General features: G+C 36.1%; 1 protein-coding gene and 1 long non-coding RNA gene across 4 annotated transcripts in view; one reads left to right on the top strand and one right to left on the bottom strand.

The window, feature by feature from the left end:
- LOC118534842 (uncharacterized) overlaps positions 1–19,762 on the bottom strand; it is a 358,905-nt gene extending 339,143 nt beyond the window's left edge. For both annotated transcript variants that reach the window (XR_013447137.1, XR_013447138.1), the window contains exons 1-2: positions 19,645–19,762; positions 17,151–17,364 (exon numbers count right to left, since the gene is read on the bottom strand). This is a non-coding gene — a long non-coding RNA (uncharacterized LOC118534842). The remainder of the gene's footprint in view (positions 1–17,150; positions 17,365–19,644) is intronic.
- The window catches only part of MMADHC (metabolism of cobalamin associated D), a 44,625-nt gene continuing 41,208 nt past the window's right edge, over positions 19,759–23,175 (top strand). The window contains exons 1-2 of one of the 2 annotated variants that reach the window (XM_078070776.1): positions 19,759–19,877; positions 20,396–20,455. In XM_078070776.1, coding sequence (XP_077926902.1) covers positions 20,447–20,455 — 9 coding nt within the window. In that variant the 5' untranslated portion in view covers positions 19,759–19,877; positions 20,396–20,446. Of the gene's footprint in view, positions 19,944–20,395; positions 20,456–23,175 lie in introns of both variants that reach the window. The other variant, XM_078070775.1, reaches the window with a different exon arrangement.

Genomic DNA, 23,175 nt, shown 5'->3' with positions numbered 1-23,175 from the left:
CGAAGATCTAAGATATGCATGCACAAACACATGTACAAACATGCACTAAAAATGCTAGCTAGTGAGCATGTGTGTTATGGAACATGTCAGAGGGACAGGGGAAATAAATTACTTCACACAATCTCAATTTTATAAACTTTACTAAATGTGCCCCTTCCCTGCCTATTTGTGCTCTTCTCTGCCCTGTCCTGCCCTGCTCTTAATCTCAGGGAGTAACTTTTCCAGGCTCTTCTGCCCTCTAGCTTTAGTATATGGGAGACAACACTGGGAGATGAAGGACAGGAGGAAGGGAATAAGTAGGTAATTTTCTTCTTCTGTCTCAGATGATGTCTCCACAAGCCATAGGTCTTGCCAATAGACCCTCCTTCTACAGTTCTAGTTCCCACCTGGAAACCCCAACTGCAGTCCCTCAAGTTCCCACATCACATGTGTAATCTGTTTCCTGGATGAATTTTACCTACTGAGAGACCTAAAGTGACCTTTATTTCTCTGGCTGGACTCTGATACATAGGATAATCTGAAAAAGTATCTTCTGATCCTGCGATTTCAAGAACAATCTGAGGCCTATGACATAGCAGCCCAGGTGCTGAGTTCTCCTTCTACTCTCCTCTCCTTGTCAAGTGTTCCAACTAGGAGGAAAAAGAAGTAAATAAAAGTGACTTATCAAAGCCCAGTCCCGCTCAAAGGTCCCTGGTGGTTCTTGAGACAGAACCCCCAAATCAAATGTTTGTAACACTGTCCAAAATCAGCAAACAATCCTTTCTGCCAGCCTCCACTCTCTTTATATCTGCAAATGGACATTTTTATTATTATTGTGGTAATAACACTAAACATGAGATTCACCTTCTTCAAGTTTTAAGTGTACAAGATGCTGTTAACTATAGGCACAATGTTGTACGGCAGCTCTCCAGAACTTATGCATCTTGCATAATGGAAACTTTATACCTGTTGATTCATAATTTCCCCCTCCATGTGGCCCCTGGCAACCAATATTTCACTCTCTGATCCTATGACTTTGACTATTAGATGCCTCTCATAAGCAGAATCATGTAGTATTTATCCTTCTGTGACTGACTTATTTGACTTAGCATAACGTCCAAGGTTTATCCATGTTGTCACATATTACAGAATTTCCTTTTTTTAACCTAATATTCCACTGTGTGTGTGTATATATATATATATATATGTGTGTGTGTGTGTGTGTATGTATGTGTGTATATATATATATATATATATATATATATATATATACACATTTTCTGGATCCATTCATGCGTCAGTGGATATTTAGGTAGCTCATCTTGGCTACTGTGAATAGTGCTTCAATGAACATGGGTGTGCTAACATGTCCTCGAGATCATGATTTCAATTCTTTTGGATAAATACTCAGAAGTAGAATTGCTGGATCATATAATATTTCTAATTTCAATTTTTTTAAGGAACTTCCATATTGTTTTCCATAGCAAATGCACCATTCTGCATTCCCACCAACAATGTAAAGGGTTCTAATTTCTCTATAGCTTCACCAATGCTTGTCTTGTTTTTTTGATAACAGCCATCCTAACATGCATGAGGTGATGCCTCATGGTTTTGATCTGCATTTTCCTGATGATTAGTAATATTGAGCATCTTTTCTTATATTTGTTAGCCATTTGTATTTCTTCTCTGGAATGCCTATTCAAGTCTTTAGTACATTTTTAAATCAATATATTAGGGGTATTTTTGCTATTCAGTTGTAGGAATTCCTTACATATTTTAGAAATTAATTCCTTATCTGATATATGGTTTGCAAATATTTTCTCCTATTCTGTAAGTTGCCTTTTCACTCTGTTGATTGTTTCCTTTGCTGTGCAGAAGCTTTTTAGTTTTTTGTAGTTCAAATCGTCTATTTTGCTTTTGCTGCTTGTGTTTTTGGTGTCATATCCAAAAAATTATCGCCATGACCAAAGTCACGAAGATTCCCCCTATATTTTCTTCTAGGAGTTTTACAGTTTCAGGTCCTAAGTCTCTAATTCACTTTTAGTTGATTTTTGTGTATGGTGTAAAAGTCCAATTTCAGTCTTTCACATGTGAATATTCAGTTTTCTCAACACCATTTGTTGGAAGAGACTATCCTTTCATCATTGTATATTCTTGACACCCTTGTTGAAAATTAGTTGATAATACATGCATGGATTTATTTCTAGACTCTCTATTCTGTTCCATTAGTCTACATGTCTTTATGCCAGTACTACACTGTTTATTTTTTAAAGATTTATTTATTTGAGGGGAAAAAGAGAGAGCAAGTAGGAGGAGGGGCAGAAGAAGAGGGAGAAAGAGAATCTCAAGTAGACTCCCCACTGAGCAAGGAGCCCAACTCAGGGCTCAATCTCATGACCCTGAGATCACAACCTGAGCTGAAACCAAGAGTCAGATGCTTAACTGACTGAGCTGCCCAGGTGCTCCTATACTGTTTTAATTAGTATAACTTTGTGTTATATTACAAAATCAAGAAGTATAATGTCTACAGCTTTGTTCTTTCTCAAGTTTGACTTGGTTATTCAGAGTGCTACATGATTCCATAAGAACTTTTAATTTTTTTATATGTATCTGTAAAAAATACCATTAGAATTTTTATAGGGATTGCAACAAATCTGCAGATCACTTTGGGTAGTATGGACATTTTAATATTAAGTCTTCCAATCCATGAACATAGGATGCTTTCCATATGTTTGTGACTATTTTAATTTCATTCATCAATTTTTTTTTAGTTCTCAGCATATGAGTCTTCACACTCCCTGATTAAGTTTATTCCTATGTATTTTACTCTTTTTATTGCTATTGTAAAGAGATTGTTTTCCTAATTTCCATTTCAAATAGTTGTTGTTAGTGTATGGAAATGCAACTGATTCTTGTATGTTGATTTTGTATCCTGAAATTTTACCGAATTCCTTTATTAGTTCTAACAATTTTTTCTAATGGAGTCTTTAGCATTTTCTCTATATAATCATGCCATTTGCAAACAAGGATAATTTAACTTGGACGACTTTTATTTTTCGTGTCTAATTTCTCTGGCTAGGACTTCCAGTACTACATTGATTACAAGTGGTAAGAGTGGGCAACCTTGCCTTGTTCCTGGTCTTAAGAGGAAAAGCTCAGTTTTTCACTATTCAGTATGATATTAGCTGTGAACTTTTTATATACAGCCTTTATTATATTCAAGTAATTTCCTTTTATTCCTAGTTTGTTGAGCGCTTTTATTATGAACATGTGTTGAATTTGGTCAAACCCATTTTCTGCATCCTACTGAGATGAACATGTAATTTTTATCTTTTATTCTGTTAATATGGTATATCACATTAATCAAATTTTGTATGTTGAAACATCCTTGCTACCCAGGAATAAATTCCACTTAATCATGGTGTATAATCATTGTAATCTGTTGTTGAATTCATTTTGGTAGTATTTTGTTGATGATTTTTGCATCTATATTCATTAGGATATTGGCCTATAGTTTTCTTGTGATACCTTTATCTGATTTTGGTGTTAGAGTAATGCTGATCTCATAAAATGAATTTAGAAGTATTCCTCTTTAATTTTTTATGAGTTTGAGAGGATTGGTGTTAATTCTTCTTTAACTGTTTGGTAGAATTCACCAGTGAAGCCTCCAGGTCCTGGGCTTTCCTTTGTTGGAAGGTTTTTTACTACTGATTCAACCTTGTTAGGTTGTATGTTTCTAGGAATATATCCTTTATTTTTTTCTAGGAATGTATCCATTTCTTTTAGGTTATCTAATCTGTTGGTATATAACTGTTCATAACAATTTCTTAAGATCCTTTTGATTTCTGTGGCAACAGTTGTAATGCCTGCTCTTTCATGTCTGATTTTATTTGAGTCTTCTCTCTTTTTTCTTAGTCTAGCCAAAGCTCTGTCAATTTTGAGTATCTTTTCAAAATACCAATTCCCATTTTCATTAACTTTTTCTATTTCTACTTTCTATTCTCTATTTATCTCTGCTTGAATCTTTATTACTTCCTCCCTTCTTCTAAGTGTGGGATTAATTTGTTCTTCTTTTTCTACTTCCTTGAGATGTAAGGGTAAGTTGTTTATTTGAGAACTTTCTTTTTGTTTAATGTAGTCTTACCACTAATAGTTTCCCTTAGTACTGCTTTTGGTACACCCTTTGGCTTTAGTATGTTGTGCTGTCATTTGTCTCCAGATATTTTCTAATTTTTCTTTTGATTTATTCTTTGACTTATTGGTGGTTCAGGAGCATGTTGTTTAATTTTTTTCCAAATTATATTATCATATTTGAAGTGTCCAGAATAGGCAAATCCATAAAGATAAAAAGTAGATTAGTGGTTGCTATGGGTTGGAAAGGGAAGAATAATGGGGAGTGACTGCTAACAGGTATGTAGTTTGTTTTGGAGTTGATTAAAATGTTCTAAAATTAGATAGGGATATTGTACAACTTTGTGTATACACAATAAATATTGAATCATATAGTTTATAAGGTTGAACTTCATAGTATATGGATTATAACTCAATAAAGCTGCTATAAAAAAATCAGATGCCCTAGAAATTCAACTGCAAAAGATACTGAGCAGGATCAACCAGTGAAATAGAAGAAAAGACAGAGCAGGGTGGTGTCACTGAGGCTGAGAGAAGAAAATAAGTGTTTTAAGAAATAGGGAATGGTCAACAATCTCAAATGCTGCTAAGCAACTGAATAAGAAGATGATAAAATAACTGCTGGGGGTGCCTGTGTGGCTCAGTCAGTTAAGCATCTGACTCCGGCTCAGGTCATGGTCTCAGGGTCCTGGGATGGAGCCCTGTATTGCTGGGCTCCAAGCTCAACAGGGAGTCTGCTTGTCCCTCTCCTTCTCCATCTGCCCCTCTCACTGCTCATGTTCTCTGTCTCTCTCGATAAATAAAATCTTTAAAATAAATAAATAAATAAAGTAACTGCTGGATTTGATAATCAATGCCAATAAAAAAATAATATACTTGACTTCTCTTTGTGATCTTTATTAATGCAGTCTATTATTTCAAATTACTAATAAATATTCTTGCAAAATATGGCAAAAAGTATTACCTTTAAAGTATTTGTCAGCTTTCTAAATTTTATTTTCTTAGTCTAAATATTCATTGCCATACCTATAAAAAAACTTAATAAGGGTTGGAAGAAAATAACTAAGGACATATTTCAAAAATAGGATCAAAAGTTTAATAATGGTGGGGCGCCTGGGTGGCTCAGTCGTTAAGCGTCTGCCTTCGGCTCAGGTCATGATCCCAGGGTCCTGGGATCGAGTCCCACATCGGGCTCCCTGCTCAGCAAGAAGCCTGCTTCTCCCTCTCCCATTCCCCCTGCTTGTGTTCCTGCTCTCACTATCTCTCTCTGTCAAATAAATAAATAAAATCTTAAAAAAAAAAAAAAAAATTTCTAAAAAAAAAAAGTTTAATAATGGAAATACAAAAGAAAAATAACGAAATTAGAAGAAGACAAGGAGTCAAACATTTGAATGTTAGGTATTCAATGAGAACAAAGGGAAATGCAGAGAAGAAAGTTATCAAAGAAAAACTCAAGAAAATTTTCCAAAGTTAACGGACATGAGTTTCCAGATTGAAAGAGTGAAGTGAGTACAAAGGAAATTAAGCCACACAACAAATACCATCACTGTGAAATTTTAGAAGACAGTTGGGAAAAAACAAACAATCCAATTAAGGGTCCAGAAAGGAGGGAGAAAGCAATTTCCCACAAAGTTTCAAGAATCACAATGACCAAGAGAACACTGGAAGTATGTCTTCAAAATTTTGAGGGGAAATTATCTGCAATCCAGAACTCTATATGCAGTAAAAGTGACAAAATGTGAAGGTAGAATAAAGACATTTTCAAAGGTATAAAAACAAAAAATTTTACTTGCCATGCAAAAGCTCAAAAAGCTACTGGAGAACTTGTTCCTCTGATAAAAGAGAGTAAACTAATAAGGAGGAGATACATAATTCAGGAAACAAAGAATATAACATAGGAAAGAGAAGGCTTGTGAGGGAGAATCCCAGGATGACAGCTTGCAACAGAGCTAGAGAGTAACTGCTCTAAGAGCAGAGCAAACGAAAGGTAGCAGGAGAGATTCCTTCAAGAAGCTGAATGTGATAGAAACCTAATGTGCCTGAAAGTTTAGAGATGGTATTTCCACAATTAGGGAAGAGTTTGGTCTAGGACAGTGATAAAATCATAGAATGCCTTTTAAAAGAACAAAAACAACAATAAAACCAGACTCACCAACTTCAGAGAGAACAAAATGTTCAGAAAACGAAAACTGATCATGGTACACTACTTAGCTCATCCAAAATTAACAATTACATAGTCACAAAAATATAAGCCTTGACTACTTATCTAATCAAATAGCTATCGTGGGAGGTAGGTAAGGCCAGAAGTGGACTGTGCATAGTCAAGGCAGGTGGCATTAAATCAATATCCTCCAGAGTAGTAAGACAAATACAGTTCTAAATATATTCTCCATCTGATGGGGCACCTGGGTGCCTCAGTCAGTTAAGCATCTGCCTTTGGCTCAGGTCATGATCCCAGGGTCCTGGGATCGAGCCCCGCATCAGGCTCCCTGCTCGGCGGGAAGCCTGCTTCTCCCTCTCCTTCTGCCTGCTCCTCTACCTACTTGTGACCTCTCTCTCTGTGTCAAATAAATGAAATCTTTTTTAAAAAATATTTTCCATTTGAATGTCTCTTTTCATTGACTTTGTATATGCTAACAGTCTGTATCCCTATACTTATGACATAATGTTGAACATACAAGAGATGCTGAAAAAAACAGTTTATGGTAAATCAGTTACCTAAGTGCTCATTTATAAAGTGATTATATATTGACAGTCAGGCAATATGAAAATGTTTGACCTTAATTTTATGTAAAAGTGTCCTCAGATGTAGTTCTAGAGTGAAGAAAGTATCTTGAAAGATTTTGAACTACTTTTTGCAATTCAGCTTACACATTCTCCTCACAGAAAAACTATTCTTAATATAACATGCAAGAAAACATAATATTTTTTTAATTTAATTTAATTTATGTTATGTTAGTCACCATACAATACATCATTAATTTTTGATGTAGTGATCCATGATTAAGAAAACATAATACTTTAACACAATTAAAACTTTATATCATCTGTCCATGTTTGCTGGTGGATGGTCAAGTAAAATATAGAGAAACAAGTCAGTATGAAAGCTACTGAAAATCTCACTATTCTTTCTGTTTATGAGTATTTGCTTTTGTTAAACATACTAAAATCTTCATCCTTATCTATATATAAACCTAGAATCTAACACTTAATCATCAGGACTAGCTCATGGTAAGACTGTAGAAGCAGAGCCCACACACTGAAATTCTGAATGCAATGGCTATCTGAGTCATTCCTATTTCTTTTTTTTTTTTTTTTAAGATTTTATTTATTTATTTGTGAGAGAGAGAATGAGAGAGAGCACATGAGAGGGGGGAGGGTCAGAGGGAAAAGCAGACTCCCCACCGAACAGGGAGCCCGATGCGGGACTCGATCCAGGGACTCCAGGATCATGACCTGAGCCGAAGGCAGTCTCTTAACCAACTGAGCCACCCAGGCGCCCGAGTCATTCCTATTTCTTTATCACCAAACCCTTCAGAAATCTTTAGCTGTAAATCTCCACTGCCCCCACAGCTTTCTAATTTTTTCCCTAGCAAGTGAAAAGTCTCCAGAAATTTGAAGGAAAGAGAAGGCATAAGCCTAATCAAAGGAAGACTGATTACTTTCTTGACATTCTGTAAAAAGAGCAATAGCTTCTTAAGGGGCTAAAAAGCTTTCCTTATTCATTCATTTTTAAAATAAACCTGTAATTGGACCATTTGGTTTTAATGGCTCCTTTGATTTAGAAATGCAGATTCATTATTATTAGTATTTATAAATTCATGTCGAGGAGAAATTTATTAAGAATCATGGTTAAAGTTTGCAATGGGCCAATAGAAAATTTTTTTATTAATCATGAGATGATTTTGCAGAACATTTAAAAAAGTTATTTAACACTAAGATATTGTAACTGGAGATTCGAACTATTTTTTTAAAGATAGTTAAAACTGCCACAAAACAGAAAAATTCTCCGAATGTATTATTCCACATAACATTGGAAAACCATAGCAAACTCTGAAGAAGCAAAGAATTTACATATTATTGCCTGGAAAAGTATCTCTAAGTGCACAATAATAGAGAGTAATTTTATTTGAAAATTCAAGACACTTTAAAAGACTAATAAAAAGAAAATGTTAAAATTATAATCCTTTTATAGAGTCTGAAGCTATCTATATACATATATTCATGTTTGTACATTTATATCATTTCTGAATGGTATTACTATGTTCATAAAAATGCTGTGCTCTTTTTAAGGGAGATTTAGATACCAAATTTTGCACTGAATCTTTAGGGACTTATGCCAAAGCTAAAGCAATATACCAGAGCAAAATTCAAGGAAGAGTGGTTTTTAAACAAAATGAATTGAAAGGTAATAAAGTGTTTATCCAGCAGGAAGTTACACATACAATCTTCTAATTTGAAGTCAGAAGATTAAAGCTGCTTTTCACTTACCTATACTAATACACAAACTATTACAGTAGTTGGCATATTAGTTCTACTTTGGCTCTTCCTGACAATTGTCTGCCAGAGAGAAAAGTAATGACCTCTTTGGACTTCAATTACTCCACATGAAATAAGAAAAGCAATACTCTAAAATTCTAAGACCCTGCAGAGATTGTAGGAGAAAAGGATGCTACATTTCATGATATTTTCCCACTACAGTCGATGTACAGTTCAAAGAACTTTCTAATTCGGAGAAGCTCTGTGATCCTTTTATTTATCATTGCTTAGATGAACTACTGGACTACATATACATAAGTGGGTCTTATCAATAATTTGCTGGCTATTCTCCTCTATCATAAACTCTGTGGGGTTCATTTGGTCTTTAGCAGCAATACATCAAGAAGTAAAAATGACCTTCAAGCTCCATCAGTATATCCAGACACTTTTGCCAAAATGGAGTAAAAAGGATGGATTTAGCACCATCACCACCCCCCGTGTTACAAACTGGAAAATCATAAAAAATACAGGAAACAATCGCTTACCAACATTAGAGTAGAGGCATTATAAGATTATGACTTCTGTGAGAAGAAAAAAACAGACAATGGGACCTCAACATTCTCCACTTCTGGAGGCAGTTTCAAGGCAATAACAGAGTCAAGCAATTTCACTGAGCTAAAGGAGCAGACACCAGAATTTAGGTAACCCAAGAAAGGTAGAACTTGTGGAACATAGTACCACAGAGGAAAAAGCTGCATAAAGAATTCCAGAGATCTGTAGTGGGGTCCACTTGAGACTTTGGATACTTATCTGTGCATGCATACAAGAAACAGCCCAAGGCTGGGGAAAGAACCACAAGAAAATAGTCAGAAAAACCCTGTGGCTCACATGAGGCTAGGAATAATTTGTTTTCCCATAAGCCAGAATGGGAAAAAAAAATACAGAAAACATCAAGTAGAATCCTCAGAAGGATACTGCATGTCAAGGCACAACATAATCAAATTGCTGAAAACTAGGGATGCAAAGAAAAATCTTAAAATCATCCAGAAAAGTAAGACATATTGTGACACATTACATATAGAGCAATAAAGAGAATGACCACAGACCCTTCATCAGAACCTATGCAAGCAAATGTATTGAAAGAAAAAAAAATAAAAAGGTCTATCTACAGCTCTTTCCAAAGGGAAAATATCATTCAAGAATGATGAATAAATATGCATTTCCAGATGAATAAAACTAAGAAAAATCATCACCAATAGAACTACACTCCAACAACGTTAAAGGAGTTTCTTAGGCAGAACAAAAATAACACCAGATACGAAGTTAAACTTTCACAGAGGATGGAAGAAAGCCAGAGATGATATATATGTGGAGGAATATAAAAGACAATTTTCTCATTTTTTAAACTACATTCAAAATATAATTGGCTGTTTAATGCAAAAATGGTAATAATGTAGTTTGCAATTTATAATACATGTAGAAATAAAATATATGACAATAATACCACAAGGGCAAAGAGATGGAAGTATACTATTGTAAAGTTCTTATACCACACATGAAAAGGTACAATACTGGGGCTCCTTGGTGGCTCAGGTTTCAGCTCAGATCATGGTCTCAAAGTCCTGAGATCAAGCCCAAGTCAGGCTATGGGCTCAGCAGGGAGTTTGCTTGAGATTCTCTCCCTCTGCCTTTGCCCCTCCCCCCAACTTGGGCACAGACGCATGCATGCACTCTCTTTCTTTCAAATAATTAAATAAATCCTTTTTAAAAAAAGAAAAGGTACAATATTATTTGACGTTGGACTATGATAAGTTACATATTGTCAACCCAAGAGAAAATAACAAAAAGCAAAACAAGGAGGTAAAATACAACAATGGAAATAAAATGTAATTATAAAAAATAGTCAATTAATCTCCATAAAAGGAAGAGGAACAAGAAAAAGAAACATAAACAGGTGAGGCAAATAGAAAACAATGAGATGGGTAGATTTAAATCCAACCATATGAATAATGACATTAAACATAAATAGTCTAAACATTTCAATTAAAAGACAGATTGCCATATTGAACCAAAAAAAAAAAAAAGACAAGAAAATCTCTTTAAATATAAAGACACAAGTAGCTGGGAAAATATATGCCCTACTAATCAAAAGAAAATTTGAGTGGCAATATTAATATTAGACAAAGTATACTTCAGAACAAGAAATATTATATATGAAATCATATTGTCATATGACTAAAGAAGAATTTTTCATAATAAGAAAAGGGTTAATTCATCAACAAGACATAATAATCCTAAACGTGTATGTATCTACTAATAGAACTTCCAAATGCAAAGTGTAAAACTGACAGAACTGAAAAGAGGCACAAATCTTAGTTATATTTGGAGATTGACACCTCTCTTTCAGTAACTAATAGAATATGTAGTCATAAAGTCTGAAGGACATAGAAATTTGAACAAGGCTGTCAACTAACTTCACCTAAAAGACATTTAAAAATACTATACTCAAGAGTAAAGAATACACAAATTCTCCAAGCGCACATTAAACATTTACCAAATTAGATCATACTCAGTTCCATAAAATGTCTCAATAAATTTAGGAGAATTGAAATCTTATAAAGTATGATTTATGTCTACAAGAGAGTTAAAATAAAAATCAACAAGGGATATTTGGGAAACCCACAAATACTTGAAAATTAAACAACACACTTCTAAATAACTCACGAATGAAAAAGAAATGACTAGGAAAAATCGAAAATAGTTTGAAGAAAAATAAAGACACAACATATCAAAACTTATGGAATGTAGCTAAAGCAAAGGTTAGAAGGAAAATTATAATAAATGCTTCTATTAGAAAAAAAGAAAGGTCTCAACATAATTACTAAGTTTCTACCTTAAGAAATTTGAAAACAATGGAAAATTAAACCAAAAGCAAGGAGAAGAAAATAATAAAGAGCAAAAATCAATGGCATTAAAAACACAAAAACAGTACAAAAACAATGAAACCAAAAACTATTACTAGGAGAAAAATCAATGAAATTGATAAATCTCTAGTCAGATTGATCAGGAAAAAAGAGGAGACACAAATTACCAACATTTGGAATGAAAAAGAAACATTACCGATCCTAAAATATTAAATGAAGATGCCTGCTCCTGAAGAGTTTATAACCTAGTTGGTAGGACAGGCTCTATGCACAGAAAACAATGAACAATCTTATACTCATATCAATAATAATAATAGTAATAATAATAGTAATCACCACCACCACAATCCATCACCTATTATACACCAGGAAAAGTTCTAAGTACTTTATATATATCAAATTGTTTAATCATCACAACCATAATAGGTAGATACCATTATTAACCCCCTTCTACAAATGTGTACCTTAGGCACTCACCCAATGTAGATATGATAACAGTAGATATAAGATAATTTAGTAATTCAGACTCAGAAGAAGAAATCAGGACAAGGAGGAGAAAAGAGGATTGCACTGACCTCGGGAATTTGTCATGGAAGAGATAAGGCTTAAGCTAGCTCTTGCAAGATCTATCCTGATGTCTACCAAGTTTTTAACACTACGTGTCACAATCTAATATTAGCAGAGATCTAGTACTTCAACAGAGTAGTTTAAATCAATGCTTCAGCTGTTTCAACAAATATTTATTGAATACCTACTACGCTTTTGGCTCTGGGATCATAGACACAGATAAAAGATGGAGATCTATTGAGTATGTATACACAATATGCACCATACTGGTAGATGTCATTGAGGTATAGACCTCATTCTCAAAAAGCTCATAATCTAGTTAGTCGTGTGTGTATGTGTGTGTGCATGTGTGTTACCAAATTAGAAAGCAACTGAGACTAGGTAATAATTATGAGCTAACCTGAGTAATATTATATATGAGTTAGGAAAATAGAAGATTAGTGTGTTATCCAGACATAGCTTCATGAAGGAGACGCTTCGGAGCTGAATACTGAAAAACTAGTCATAGAGAGAGAGAGAAGAGAGTGGCAATACCAGCTGTTGATAAGACAAGGAAAATTCAGGTGGGAATAAGCAGTCTGCTTAGCTAAAGGTAGCTAATGCCAGAAGATAGCTGAAGACAAAGCTGAATGTGAAAAGGGGGAAGGAGCATTATAAATTGGGGCATAAAAATTAATTTGAATCCCAGATTTTTGTTGAAAATATAGGCTTGATAAATTTCTCCCCCAAATTCTAACTAAATTATTCTGTTTTAGTCAGACAGGAAAAAGGGCATAAATACCAGAGGGAGTGCAGACAATTCCCAAAACAAAAGAGAAAAATTTTTTCAGTTATCAGATGTTATGCATACAATTTCCTGGGAACTCAGAAATATCAATAAAAATTAAAATAGAGAAAAAATATACCTAATCCAATTTTTTATTTATTTTTAAAAGACAAAAGCTTCTTTAAGCAATTAATTAACATGCATCACTGATGCCACCAAGTATCATCAAACCATATAATAGAAAATTGGAAGCTTAGAGTATATAATCACTGATACTCCTGTGGGCTGGTAAAGTGTCTGCTCTGCTCAAATGACAGGGCACTGGGTCTTCAGTGTGTCCAAGGGATATTCCCATTGCAATCTGTCAGCAGATTGGCAAATATTCTTACTGACAGGAACACACAGCCCAGGAATACAGTCTTACCCTCATTCATGGCTCCAAGCACCTCAGTGCAGTGTTGCTCTCCTGGCTCCCTCCAATGGCCCCAAATACCAATTAAGCAGCTTCACCATCTCAGTATCTAAATTTGGACATAGGTATGAAGTTTGAATGCCTGATGAGACTAACTAAATACTTTGCAGAAGTGTGAAGTAATCGGTCCCAAAATGGAAGAAAAAAAAGGAAATCCCCAGAAGTGGATCTGACATGGTTCCTGTCCCTATTGAAATTTCATAAGATCACAGCTGAGAGAACATTCTACCATAAATTGAAAGGCTCTGCATTAACAGCAGGAAACAAAAACCCATTTCACAACTCATCCCCCACTAATTCAGAATATCCACCACAAATTCTCATATCGTCACGTTGTCATATAGCACCACCTAGTGTCCATAGGCAGGTGCACGTTAATGCCGACTGAGCCCAAAGGTGGCATTTTTCTGTAGTCACCTTCCAAGGGCTTCCTGTTAGACTTGGCTGTTCACCACATCAGGATTCCTAGTGTGATTCCTCATTCTACTTCAGGGCATACCAATGAAAGTGTAATAATGAATTTATTTTACTGTAGTTAAACTCCTATTTTGTGGATTGTCCTCAAGTACTTTGAAACTGCAAACTATTCCCAGGATGACTCTCTCTCTCTCTAAAAGGCAGGGATGGGCAGGGGGAGAAGAATCCCAAGCAGGCTCCATGTCCAGCATGGAGTCCCATGCAGGACTTGATCTCACAACCCTGAGATTATGACCTGAGCCAAAATCATCAGAAGCTCAACCGACTGAGCCACCCAGGCGTCCCAGGATGACTCTTTCTTGACACTGAGCATATATGTGACTCCCCACCATTCCTTCTCACTATTCTTTATTATTGGGGTGTAGACTCTATAATGGATGTCTATAGAGTGCATACATTTTGATAGCATTATTTGCTGCATGAGATATAACTGAAAAGAGAGGGTTGTATCAGAAATGCATCCAAATTGTTCATAATACCAACATTTGAGTGGCTTTAGAATTGTTTCATTTTGTAGATTCACCCTTTCCCTCCTACTCCTACAACCACACAGTGGGAAAGAGAAAGAGATGTTAATGAATAATCAAAACCCAACAGAATAACAGAATATAACAAAAGTAAAATAATTCCAAGGATTAATTTACTTCAGAGACCCCACTTCCTTCCAACCAATCTTTAGAGTATAAGCCCAAGCATGCCATTTCTAGACAGGAAGTGTGACAAATTTTTGAAGATACAAGCTATTAGATGGCAATAAATTCTCTCAAAGCATTTTAGACCTACATTACTGTCTCTGAGTCAGACTTTTTCTGTACTAGGCAAAATAGAAGATGTGAGCAATTAGATGGGTGTAGACACATGAATACAGGACAGCTTTCTTAGTTTGCCTTGGAGTTAGATGTGCCAGATTGCCATGTAAAATTTAGGGCATACTTACACTAAAAAATTACTCTTTATCTGAAACTCAAATTCAACTGAGTGCCCTGTATTTAATCAGGCAACTCTACTTGGAATGAACAAAAGACCTTGTTGGAGAAAATAACTAGGCTCCTAGCAGAACCGGAGTCATTTTTATGAAAATGGTTGCTTTGGTGGGGTTCCAGAGACCAGTATCAAAGCAAAGGCCCAACATTGTAAGCCTTCAAATAATACTCTGTATTTAACACTTTAAAATTTATGAAACATTTTGCATTTATTATATTATCTGGATTCTCCTAATGACAATCCTTATGTGGTTATTTTTATGCCTGTTTCAAGGCTTACAGATGTTAAGGAATTGTTTTGGTGATCCACATGAAACTGTACAAAAAAGCCAGAACTTGAATCCAAATCTCCCAGTATGGTGCAATGTCTACAAATTAGGAAAATGTTCGTGTACACTACACAAGACTTTCCATTGTGACATAAGGCCAGGAAAATGAAGATATTCTCAGAGTCACTGAGCTGTCTTACATACTTTGATTTTTAAAGCACGGAACATTCACTTATATCCCCAAGTACAGTGAGACATCATTCTCCTGATATAGGTTTATTCACACATACCCAACCACTACACTTTGTAAGCCATTTATATGTCCCAGAGACTCTTGATAAAATCCAAATTTGTTTAACTCAGAGTTCACTTTCCCTAGATCTTTACATTTGAAATTTAGAGAATGTTCTTGTAATAATCCCACTGGCTGTTAAGGATCAGGTTTGTTTTTAAATTGTAGAGTAGTGACAGCTGGTGTTCACAGTGTGTATTACACTTCTCCCTAGCACAGTTTTTTATCTTTTACTTATGGTCCTCAAATTCTAGTTCTCATAAAAATTCCCTGAAGAATTTCTTAAAATGCAGCCTCCTAAACCCCTCATAGATTCTGATTATATACATCTGGGATAATGTACATGATACAAGCCCCAATGCTACCATCCCTTTCCTCCTCCTGGTCAATCTCACATAAGAGAACATTATTGTATCACCCCCACAAGCACTGTGCACATATATGGAAACCAAAGCTATAAGTATAAAGTTCAGAGGAGTTCATCGATGATGATAATGCTGATAATGACGACAAAGATGATCTCAGCTAACATTTATTGCACACTAAGTGCTGTGCACTGTGCTAAATCCTTTACATGGATTATCTTATATAATCTTCTAAATATATCTATAAAGTAGACAATATCAAAGGCCCCTGGGTGGCTCAGTCAGTTAAGCGTCCAACTCTTGATTTCAGCTCAGGTCGTGATCTCAGGGTCCTGAGATTGAGCCCGGTGTCTCCAGGCTCAGCACAGAGTCTGCTTGTCCCTCTCCCTCTGCTCCTCCCCCAGCTCGTGTGCATGCTCTTTCTCTCTCTCTCTCCCTCAAGTAAATAAAGTCTTTTAAAAAAGTAGATAATATCATGGTCGCCATTGTAATAACAGGGAGGCAGAGAGATGAGCAGATAGATAATTGTTATATCTAATATCACAATTAAAGTCCTGTGATTGTATGTATCACATTCAAACTAAAAACCAAAATATTAAATAGAAGGCCTCTCTTCCAGTATGTCCTAGTGATACACATCATTCACTCTCTACAATATTCATGTGTTGCCACCTAGCAATAGATGGCTAGAAGATACAAGATGTTTCCAGGAAAAGCTTGAGTTTTCTAGAAATGGCTAAAATATATGTCTATCTTAATGTGTCAAATACTAAAGAGATAGTGCATCACTGGTGTGGGCAACTTAAAAAGATGTGTTCTTAATAGTTGAGTTCTGTGTCTGAGTCAAATAATAAAAACCAAGTGTCCACAGATTTTTACTTTTATCCACACCCTTTTTAAAATTTCTATTATTATCATTTTACATGTTGTTTTTTTGCAACCAGGTAATAGTTCCATGTAGCATTTTTTAAAATAACATAAAATATTGTCTTCAAACTTCTAATGTGCTTTAGATATGCTTAGCTGAGCAGAAAATAGTCCATTTTGTCTTTTGGTTTTATAATCCTACTGTCTTTACAGAAAGAACTAGCTGCAATACAACAGAATTGCCAAGTTGAGCACTTAGTGATTACTATATATTCCTTAGTTTGCATAAGTATACATCTTTTGTTATTGAGAATTAGTGTTTCTAGAATAAATGGGAAGCCATATGTTTACCAAAAAACATCAATGCAGGCAGCTGTAAGAGGGAGATGAGAAAGAAAACCCCCAAGGATTACATATTGGTCTCTGAATAACCTCATAATCTGGTGAATGGATTAATTTTTACAGTTCTTCGAAGGTCCTCCTCTATCTCTGAAGAATAAGAACAATCCAAGACAGAGTGGAAGGGAGAAGGCAAATAGATAAGTGGAAATTGAAATAAGTTGAGAGACAGCTACTCACCTCTTTGTCTTCTGAGTTTTATTGTTGTGGAAGGCGTAGAGATTTCAGAGCCAGACAAATCCAAGGTTTAGTCTCACATTCACCACTACATGTAGTTGTACGGCATCGAGCAGTTTGCTTAGCCTGAGTCTCAGTTTCTCCACTTGCGCAGTATAGACACTACTACTCTCCCAGCCCAGTTGTCAGACAGATAGATGTTACGGAGGTATGGAGCCTAGAGACGGAACAACAAAAAGCAGCTGTTGTTAATGGTAGCTTGTTATTAATGATCCATACTTCATCTATTCAACACACATTTATTGATCACCTCTCTGTGGCAGGAATACAGTAAAGTCCCAGGAATACAGTGAAAAACATATAAAGTCTCTGTCCACAAGAAGTTTCTGTTTCATCCTCTGAATACACAGTTATCAAAATTCCACCCCCCCCCCAACCCCACTCCACAGAAATTCCTCTGGCAAAGTCACTGTTGCTGGATTTATCAAATAAGATGAACCTCAGTAAGATCTTTTTGTAGCATCTAATAATATGGGGCAATAATAGCAATAATTCTTGATGTCTAGAATACTCTCTCCTGATTTCCTTCTACTTTCTGACTGAAACTTGCCAGTCTCTGTTGCTAGATTTTCTTCTGTTACCCCTTTAATTAATATTTCCTAGTATTCTGACTTTGCCCTTTTTCTTTTATACTCTACACTAGTAGTTCTTGAACTTTCAGTCATGAACTTCTTTAAGAATCTGAAGAAGCTATGCACTCTCCCTCTATGGAAAAAAAAATGAATCTACTTACAAATAAAAATTTGCATACATTTTCAGGAGTGTCACAGACCTTTCTCCCTTCCCATAAAGTCCGTTGTTGAACTTCAGGTTAAGGAGTTCCCATGGCTTGAATTATTACCCATATGTAAAGGACCCTCAAATCTCTGTCTCCTACATAAACCACTTTCCTGAGCAATAGGTCTACTTTCAAATGACTTACTGGCAACTCCACACGAATGTCCTTTGGCATCTTAAAACCCAAGATATCCCAAACCAAACTCTTCATCTTTCTCCAAACACCTGTTCTCCTGGAGGACAATATGTGTGGGAAAGAGAACACTTTTTGAACCTAACAGACCTTGATTTAAGTACAGCCCTGGAAGCCTCAGAAATATACTTAACCTCTTTCTGCTTTCATTTCTTTTTCATATTTAACATGAGGATAATAGTACCTCTATTTTTTATATTGTTATGAGAATTAAAACAAATAATGTGAAAATCCCTATCCAAGTGCCACCACATAGTATGCATTCCACAAATATTAATATTACTGAATTCCCAATAAAGAAAAAGCAACTCTATTCACCAAATATCCTAAGTCAAAAATTTAGGAGTCATTTTCACACACCCTTCCAACCCATCCTCTAAATGTCAGCCAGAGGACCTTCCCAAGATGCCCATCTCATAATGCCATGACTCTGCTTCAATCTTCCCAGTTGCTTCTCATTGCTTCCAGGATTACATCTATCTTAGGACCACACTGAAGGCTGACTATGATCTGGCCCCTGTCTATGCCAAACTCATTCCCTTGACTACTTACAGATCTCCCCAAATGTGCCCAGTGTTTCAGATTCCACAGCTCTGTTCCCACTGCTCCCTTTGCCTGAAGTGTCCTCACCCCTCCACATCTTTTCTTGGCATTCAGGCAAACACCCATTCATCTTTCAAAACACAGTACAAGCATCACCTCTGCTATGAAGTTACTCCTGACAGCCTCCTACCATACTGATCACGGACTCCTTTTATCTCCCACCTGTACCTGACAGATGATTTCTATCATGGCAAAGATGAATAGCATATGCTTCCTGATCTCAAAAAGTTACAATCATGATTCAACCAGAAATCCTCTTATATAACCTGGACAAGTAAACCAAAGAGAAATTACAAGGCATGAAAAAACGAGTTGTAAGTAACTTCAACACTCAGCTCAGTGGTCCTTTCTTAGAAGCCTTTCTGTGACTCCCAAGCTCCGAGGTGTGTGTGTACATGTGTATGCTATGTAAGTGTTAGCTATATATAAACTCATTTAATCCTTACAGTGTGTGGAGCAAGCACTATTATTATTCCTTTTACAGGTGAGGAAATGAAAACATAGAGACCAGCTTGCCTAACATTACCTACCCAGAAATATTGGTATGAATAAAGTATGGACTTCAGCTAATTAAAAAACAATTGACAAATGAAAATGATATATTGTTTATAAATAAATTTATTGAGCCTAGTAAGGGCCTGGGACACAAATAGAAAAACCTAAGTGCCCTATGCTCGAAAACAGTGATTCGTGAAAAAACTACTATGATATAAATAAAGAACTTAAGATTGTATCTCTTGGCAGCAGTAAGAAAGCCCTAGGGTGGAGGAATCTATCAAATGGATCAATGAGTTAATGAAAGAAATGAAATGAGCCCTCAACCCAGATCAGGAACACTCCTCCTTCCACGTCACCCCACCTCACCTTTTCTCCTCCTACGTGTTTGCCCGCGACTATCCAATGGAAGGTAGGCTCTACGGGCCTATTGTGCGCGTGCGCATCATCAATTCGACGATCCTTCGCATCGATGCTTTCAGAAGCAACTTCTTCAGCCTGGTCACTGCCGGCTTCGAAGCTACCTCTGAGGCCGTCGCCGCCGCCATTTTGACGGCGGAAAGAGTGAGCGTCTGGGACAGCTGGAGGCGGCGGCGGGACTGGTACGGATGGTTTCCGCCCGCGTAGCCCCTCCAAATTCGCCCGTCTTCTTGGTGCCACAACACTCGGTATTGCCCGTATTCCGACAGGGTCCCTGTCGCTCTCCCTAGTCCTGTCACTCTGTAGGCTGTTTTTCGCTTCCTCACCGTCAGCTCCGTTCGAACCCCTGTTTGGAGCTGTTGTCAAGCCCCCCGGCCTGTGTTAAAATACCTGCTTCGACCCTCGGGACTCTGTCTCGGCCACCGGCTCCTCGTTCCCCGCCCTCATCTGGTCTGAGTTGCTTTCGGGGCGGGGGCTGGGGGCATAAACCGGGAGGGCTGGGTGCTGCACGGCCTCCTCTGGCGAGGGATCTGTGCCTTGTAGAGGCTGGGGGCCAATTCTGGCCCTCTTGGGTTATGGGGAGAGCTTGGACTTCGATCGTGGTGGAGCGACACATAGTAGGAGATAGTGGACGTTACCCGAGTTGTGTGTTGTTAGAGCTTAATCGGTCACTAGCCTGTTTTGTTTTGTCCGTTCTCAGGAATAACTTTACGGAAGGAAAGATATTTTGCATCTGCCCTCCCCGCTGGAAATGGCCACTGTGAGTAAATTAGTCTCTTAAGCAGAATAGTGGTTTGGGAACTTGTTAGGAAATGGAGGGATGGGTTTAATTATGGTGGCATTGGTGGCATGTTTCTTGTGCTTAGAGGTAGTGTATGAAAAATGTCAAGGGAAGCAAGGGGTGTGAAATTATGTTGGCATGCTTTGAAGGTAGTTTGAACACAAAGGTTTTCTACGACACTCGTGTACTTGTTTCTACAAATTCATTTTTGGAAATATATTCAATGCCAGCATCCTTTCAATATTTTTAAAAGACATTTCAGTAAATATTTAGAATCTATTTTTAAGCCATTTTTTATTTCTTTGGTTAGCTAAACTGACGGTTTTGTAACAGTTTCAGTCTAGCAAGTAACCTTCCAAATCCTACAAAATGAGAGCAAGAGATATGATTCACATAGACCAGAAATATTGATTGTAAGTCTCCAGTTTAGACTTATCCTACCATAAGGACTTCATATAGTAGGGGACAGTAGACATACATGAAATAGCTACAATTAAAGTGTAAAGTAATTTTTCTTAAAAGCTACACAAAGGTACGTGCAGATTCAAAGCTTTGTGAAGAGGAGAAATAAGGGGTTTGGGATCACTTCTTCAGAGAAGCATTTAATCTGAGTTTTGAAAGATGGTGGGATTTAGATAATCGGACATTTGAATGGAAAAACAGACGTATTCAGAGACACCTTCCCTTTCAAAAATCAAGAAGTCACTTCTGCCTTCTGCAATGTCAGATATGTGAAAGAGATTAGAGGGAAATAAGGTTGGATTGTGGAGTTGAAATCGACTAATAGCCTTGAATGTCACACTCAGTGTTTAGATTTGATTCTTTAAGTTGTGATCGTTTAATCAGAGCTGTGTTAGGAGGGTTAATATGGCAACAGTTAGGATAATGTTCCTGTAACTGAACATTGAATGTTAAGAGTCTGTCTATTGATGTGACTTTAGGGACAAGTCATAAAAGTAGACCACTAGTCTTGGACCCATTTTAACATGAATTTTTACTTAGCCAGAACCACAGAAAGGGAATGTTGTAAAAGAAGCATGGGGTACTCTCAAAGTAGAATAGAATTCTAATGTTTAACCTGGCTTTATTTTGATTTAAATGAATTAGCTCAGCAGGGTGAATATTTTGAAAGATGCTTTTGTAAATCCTTTGTTAGAAGTTCATATGAAATAAATTTTAATATTAAAATATACTTTAAAAATTTGTGTTTATATACATTGTAAATACTGAATGGATGTCAGTTATGAAATATGCAAGTATGTGTGTCTTCAACTATTTAGTTAGCATACATAGCAAGAGTCATAAATGTCTGTGCTTCAGAAGCTGGACAGTAAATTAAGATGCCTTGGTGGGGACTTTGACAAACTGAAATTTTCATTTCTGGTATAACAGGAGCAGCCTTTCCTTAGCTACGGTGACTAATTGCTAACTAATGCCATTTGCGAGTATGAATCCAGTGCTGCCAGCTCTTCTGAGTTTTCAAGAACAGCCGAAAATCTGGACTTTTTTTGTGAAATCTATAATTTCTCAATGTTTATATCCAATTCAGATTTTTTTTATAACCGTGTGGACCACACAAAAATGTCTATAGATGGATATGGATGAATTTCCTAGATAACCAGTTTTCAATCTTTGGTATAGACCCTATTTTCTGCTCACATGACCAAAAGCAGGACTTTAGTCCTAAAACAGTGCCTAAAAGACAGTTTCTCTTTTTATACTAATAAGGATTTTGAAATTATATTTTAATAACCTGTCATCTTTCCAAGTCTAGAATCCTAGGTTTGAAGTAGTCATATACAAAATCATACTTATCCTCGTACTAAAATAAACTGGCTATTCTAATTTTTGAGTTATTTATTGGCTGTCATATTTAGTTATATTTACCAGCTGACCCAGTGTCCTAAAATCTGCCAAGTAATGCATTTGAGGATCCTATATGTTAAAAAGGAAACTTGAAACACATTAACACTGTTGTCAGCTATTCCTTTTAGTGGACAAATTAGATACTGGATTATTTTGCCATTAAAATGAAATATAAAGAAATAAAATAACATGAAATTCAGGGATTAGATTATCTTAGATTGGCAACAAAACTCACATTTTATTATAACTTTTGTTAAAAGCTTTACCATCAAGGAAAAAAATCTAAAGTAGAATCTAGTGACCTTGGCACTCACAGGTTAAAATAATCCTTAATAATATTAGGAAGTTGCTAAAATAATTTGGATAATATTTCTTTTCCTTTTTTGCTTGTGAAGCAATTTATTATCACAAATAATATTTTGATAATCATACTTTAATTTTAATGGTATATGGAAGTATGTTGTGGAAATTAGTGAAACAGTGCATGTAAAGCACTTAGCACAGAACCTAGCCCACAGTAATTAACATCTGTTGATTATTTGCTATTTAATATTTATTGCCCCTTTCAGATAATCTCTTATTGAGCCTCTTACTATTTTGAGGCCTTGCCCAAAATCTTTTTGGAGTTTAAAATTTTATATTGCCTTTAGATCCTGAGCCATATTCTGTTAAATGTAAATGTCTTCATTTGTAAAGGTAAATTTAAATTATAGAAACACCCAAAAGTCTGAGTTTGTCTAGTAGGTTAAAATCTAATAATTATCACATTTATCTCTTTGGGCAGGTTGGGTCCTGACCCAAGGAAGGATACTTAAATTTTCAGATGGCCAGAG

Source organism: Halichoerus grypus, chromosome 4 (assembly GCF_964656455.1).
Source record: "Halichoerus grypus chromosome 4, mHalGry1.hap1.1, whole genome shotgun sequence".
Taxonomy (NCBI): Eukaryota; Metazoa; Chordata; class Mammalia; order Carnivora; family Phocidae; genus Halichoerus; species Halichoerus grypus.
This window is presented reverse-complemented; position numbering and strand designations above follow the sequence as displayed.